General features: G+C 43.4%; 1 protein-coding gene across 1 annotated transcript in view; it reads right to left on the reverse strand.

The window, feature by feature from the left end:
• Positions 1–1,416: 1,416 nt before the first annotated feature.
• Positions 1,417–5,450, reverse strand: part of pex6 (peroxisomal biogenesis factor 6) — a gene marked incomplete at its 5' end in the record, with an annotated part of 13,021 nt that continues 8,987 nt past the window's right edge. Inside the window, 2 exons of the mRNA XM_083697836.1 lie at positions 1,417–3,303; positions 5,182–5,321. Of these exons, the coding sequence (XP_083553962.1) occupies positions 3,167–3,303; positions 5,182–5,321 (277 nt within the window). The 3' untranslated portion in view covers positions 1,417–3,166. The remainder of the gene's footprint in view (positions 3,304–5,181; positions 5,322–5,450) is intronic.

Below are 5,450 nucleotides of genomic sequence, written 5' to 3' on the forward strand. Positions count from 1 at the left end.
CTCTTGCAGAACCTGCAATCGAATGCCGCATTTCACCTGAGACCTTGTCCTGGAGGATCAGCCCACCTCCGGAGCTAGGCATGGAGGAAGACCAAGAAATGGAAGAACTACGTTTTCAATCTCTGCCAAAGCAACGAACTAAAAGCCAACGGAAGCAGAAACGGGGTTCCACGTTTTTCGTGAAAACGAGGAATCGACCACAGAGGTCCCGACCACAGAGGGATCGACCACAGAGGTCCCGGCCCCCTGATTAAGTCGGGAAACCTCTCCTGCAACGCCCACATTTGTACATCATCTTTACTCTTCAAAATACACATTTGTTATGGTTCATTATTCTACCCATGAGTGTGCTTTGTTACTTCATTTACATCCATACATCTTAGTTAAACCTGGGGCCGGTTTCACAAAAGCTTCGTAGCTTAAGTAGTACTTTGTTTTGAGGAAAGACATGGAAGATGACTTTGTGGTACCTTTTCTCTTTTAAAAATCCAAGACGACTCCACTCCAAGACCAACAAGGTTTTTCATTGACTACATTTTGTTCTGTCACTCACAGATGATACGACATGAAAACAACGATCTCACAGTTGATACTCCCTCGTTGCTTTGCGGCCGGGAGACATTAAGTACTACTTAAGCTCCGAAGCTTTCGTGAAACTGACCCCAGACCTGAACTGGCTATCGCTGTGTTTCTTAGCTTAGATCTATTCCAGTCAGAGGCAATGCTTTGTTCCCAAGTGAAGTTGTGTTAAGAGTGAGTGAGTGAGAAAGAAGACAGCCTCACCCAGGCAGGACAGGCTAGGACAGGCTAGGACAGGCTAGGACAGGCTAGGACAGTAAAACAGGCACAGCAGTGATGTAACGCTAGGACAGTAGGTGGGAGTATCTAAAACAGGCACAGCAGTGATGTAACGCTAGGGGGCAGGAAGTCTGAAGTCACCATTCCCAATCCGACCAATCATTTCCCCTGCTCCAGACCAAACATACTTCACAGTGACTTGAAGGGAGACAGAGGTGGACCGGCCGTGACTGGTAAACACCACTTGACTAAGTCTTTGCTTGAGTGGTGTCATGTGAACCAAAGCTCAGATCTTAAGGGTTGACGGTGTTGAGGCTGTGAAGGTCGCAGTGTAGCGCCGCCTGGTGGTGTTGTGTGTTTACTACAGTATCTAATGCTATCATGTTGTTTTGAAGAGAATGAGGAGATGCTGAACATCAGAAACCAGGTGTCAACTAACACGCGCTGCTGAGAACATGTGATGTCATAATGCAAGCCAGATAACATAATTAATTGCATTCATTTTCAATTCCAGAGCCTGGTAGATGTACTATCTACTGTAGAAGAAAAAAAACTAAAAAACGTTTGCACTGTTTGAAAGTTACCGTTAACACAATTAACAATCTATCATTTCAAGGTTTGTTTGTCTTTATTTTGTTATAATTCTGTCTATATTTTGCTACCAAGTGACTCCAGCAATCACAAGGACTCACCTCACACAATAAGTATAGTTTTTCACATTGACAGCCATCTTTGAATATTGCATACAAATTATATACGATTTATTCAATAAATATGGTAACACTTTATACTAAGTTGTCCTATTTCATATGTAAATACAATAGATTACAATTGTCCTCCCACGACTGTCAGTAAACCAAATTGGAGGGTTTTGTAAAAAAAACAAAAACTATAGCAGACAATCATTTAAACTTGACAGCTCATTTAAACGTGAACCATACAGCACACATTGAGATCCATCTGTCATTCAGGGGTGTTCATCTCTGTTACTCGTAGACTACTTACAATACTCGCTGTAACAAATGATTTTCAAGCAATAAACTGCCAACTTAATATAAAGTGTGACCCGGTCCATTGTAATGGACTCTAATGTGGCAGCTCTGTCTAGCTGTGTGTGGTTGTATGTCCATCTATGACAGCGGTTAAGTACCATTACGTGTCTGGTCAAATGGTTCTAATTACATCTTTCCTAAATTTTCCATTACCATGTAATTTCACTTTAGTATAACTGACATTATTTGATGTAAATGATGGACCGGGTGGATGACACGGGCCCGGGTCCAGACGATCCCTGAGTACGCTGGTTCTGATTCCAACCTGCCGCTTGATTGTAGCTGCAATAGCTTAATGTGAGCAGATAAATGCTGCCTTGGCAGGTCGAACGTTGCCTCAAGGAGTTTTTGCAAAGGTCTGAAAACTTTCAAAAGAAAGTAGCATTCACAGTCGTTCTCAGAAGTCTGACTGGAGAAACTCTGGTGGAAATAAACCACTGGAGACGACGTTGTTCTGATTGGCTGCCTTAGGGCCTTCCTGTAGGACAGCCAATCAGAGGCTAGACAGCAGAGACGCGGTCTGTGGTTTTATTGAGTGAGTTTCTCCTTCATTCAACGGGACGTTTAAACTTGTACATTTCAGACGTTCATCGTTGGTCAGTCAGCAAAATAGGCAGCACATCCGGCATAAACTGTATCAAGTATCCAAGTCAATTGTGTGCATAGTACAAATTGTGAACTGTACAGACTTGGTCCACCTTTACATTATTTTTCACTTATCATTTTGGACCCTTATACTATAATGACATTACAGCTTAAGTGCAAAATCACAAAATCACAGATAAAAAAAAAAAAAGAACAGCGTACAGTCGTCCTTATAGGAGGACAGTTTCACAGCCCGGTTGTTTCTGCTCAGCCAGCGGTCTGGAGGAACACGGTGTGGAGGTGGTGGTGAGGTGGTGTGGAGGTGGTGGTGAGGTGGTGTGGAGGTGGTGGTGAGGTGGTGTGGAGGTGGTGGTGAGGTGAACACCGCAGGCGCTTTGGGTGGTGGTGAGGTTTGGGAGAACGTAGTGCAGAGGACCGTAGTATTAGCGTTAGCCTAGCGTTAGCCTAGCGTTAGCCCCTGCTTGGGGCAGCAGAGCAGCGTTAGCCTAGCGTTAGCCTAGCGTTAGCCCCTGCTTGGGGCAGCAGAGCAGCGTTAGCATAGCCCTGCATGGAGCAGCAGTAGTAGTGATCTTGGGTTCGAATTACACATTGACTCTTGGGGGCGGGCGGGGGGCCGAGAACGCCCTGGCCATTGATATGACTATGGGTGGGGGGGCCCCTGATTTCTTAGGGGCCCCCTGTAATTCAAACCATGGTCTTGGGAGGCTTGGTTATTTTGCAGTGAGTTTCTGCTGGATGAGCTTGTATCTGAGCAGCTCCTGGTCTGAGACAGAGGGCTGGAGGCCGAGCAGAGCCTCGTCAAAGTCCTCCACACACAGCAGGAGGGGGGTCTCCTCAGAGTCCAGGCCTGACGGAGGGGAGGAGGGAGGGGAGGAGGGAAGACAGAGAGGGGGTAGATGGAGACAAAGGAGGACAGTGTGAAAAAGATGCAAATAAGTACTTATTGCACTTGTTACTCTGCATTCAAGTGCTACTCTGGAAAAATAGGAAAATTGGACATTTCCGACTGGGCAGCCCATGTGCCTCTGAGATCTCAGAGGTTGAATCAGCCAATAGGGACCTCTGTGCTAAATCCTGTGCTAAATCCTGTGCTAAATCTTGGTGGGAAGCTCAGAGTTTCAAATGAGCACTTGAAGGCACCATTAGTTTCAGACGAGCACTTGAAGGCACCGTTAGTTTGAGGTCGTCTCTGACAGAACTATAAACAGTACAGATGAATTGTGGGTATTGAGAGAGAATGACATGGTATGAAATTGACTTTTATATATTTTTCCAGTACATCATTTATATTGGTTTCATATTTTCTTTTGTGCAATGAAGACTTTCTGGAGAATCATGAATTATTGCCACAAACTTTGCACTGTAGTAAAAAAATAAAAATAAAAAAAAGTTTTAAAACTGAATGATGTCATACTCTGATATTATTACAATACTCTCTTCTGCTGGAAAACAACACCGAGGTTCACAGCAGTGACACTGCAGAAGTACATTGTTCTTGGTTCTATTATTGATGAAATATATTTTGGTTATTTGATGATTGTCTACGATTCATTTCCGTTGAGAACCATCAGTTTCTAAAACACACAGACAACATGTACGCTGCACCATGATGGAAAAGGACATTTCCACAACTTCTGCACGTCAGGATTCACACACTCACACAAACACACACACACAAACTATGGCAGGATTCTCCCCAAACAGTGGAGTGTTTCTGCGTCATGCTGTGAATTTGGTGGCGCCACCATGTAAACATTACAAGACAAATTAAACTATATATTTATTAATGACAGAGTAACTATCTTTATTAAACTATATATTTATTAATGACAGTGTAACTATCTTTATTAAACTATATATGTAGTAATGACAGAGTAACTCTTTATTAAACTATATATGTAGTAATGACAGTGTAACTATCTTTGATCACCAACGACATCGTTTATAAAAACAGAACTAAACGTGAGCGTTCTGATGTTCCTCCGTGAATTCAGCCTTTAAGTTGTATTTGGTATTTTTAAGTTGTATTTGGTATTTTTAAGTTGTATTTGGTATTTTTAAGTTGTATTTGGTATTTTTTGCGCATTTTGACATGAATAAACACGTGGGGTTTTGATAATGCGATCCAGCACCACACTGTTCAGACATCCCGGGGAGAACCCTGCTGCTCCCTGTTTGAGAACCAGAGGCTCTTCCTGACTGGTGAAATGACAGACTGCTTTAGAAGATGGTCAGTTTGCAAGCAGAGACGGTGAGCTGGAGTCTTGGTACTTTTCTAAAATGAAAAACAAATGGGCAGCAGTCCAATGGATCAATTTTAAATCACGTCCATGCATTAAATATTCTCATTTAAAATTGATCCATTGGAGTGTTCAGATATTCTATTCAGCAGATTCATCCCCTGGACAGAAAAAAGAATCCCATCCCAGTTCTTATGGGAGGTTCTACTTATGATGACTGATAGTTGAATCACTGACTGAGACACATGGAATCATTTGAAGTCGTTTTGGATAAAAGCGTCTAAATGACTTCAATGTAAATGTAAATGACCAGGACGTTGAGTCTGGTTCTGGAGTGAGTAAACACATTGTATCTTTAATTTCTACGTATCTAAAACCCCAGAGAGAGACAGAGAGCTGGGTGGGCGTGTGTGTGTGTGTTTGTGTGTGTGTGTGTGTGTGTGTGTGTTTCTAAAAGCCCAGACAGAGAGCTGGGCGGGGCCTACCGTCACTGATGCGTGTGATCTTCCTCTTGACGGCTGACATCATGGCGTCAGAACAGAGAGCGTACATGTCAGCCCCCGTCAGCTGGGGGGGGCAGCGCCCCACCACCTCCTGGAGGCTCACGCAGGGATCCACCTTGAACCTGACACACACACACACACACACACACACGCACGTTACCATAAGTCCTTTCACACGGCATTTTGCAGTCATTGTGTCAAAATCAAATCAAATCCAAGTTAATTGATCATAAGCACAGAAACCAGCCGTA

This window comes from Argentina silus (assembly GCF_951799395.1).
Source record: "Argentina silus genome assembly, contig: scaffold_105, whole genome shotgun sequence".
In the NCBI taxonomy this organism is placed as follows: Eukaryota; Metazoa; Chordata; class Actinopteri; order Argentiniformes; family Argentinidae; genus Argentina; species Argentina silus.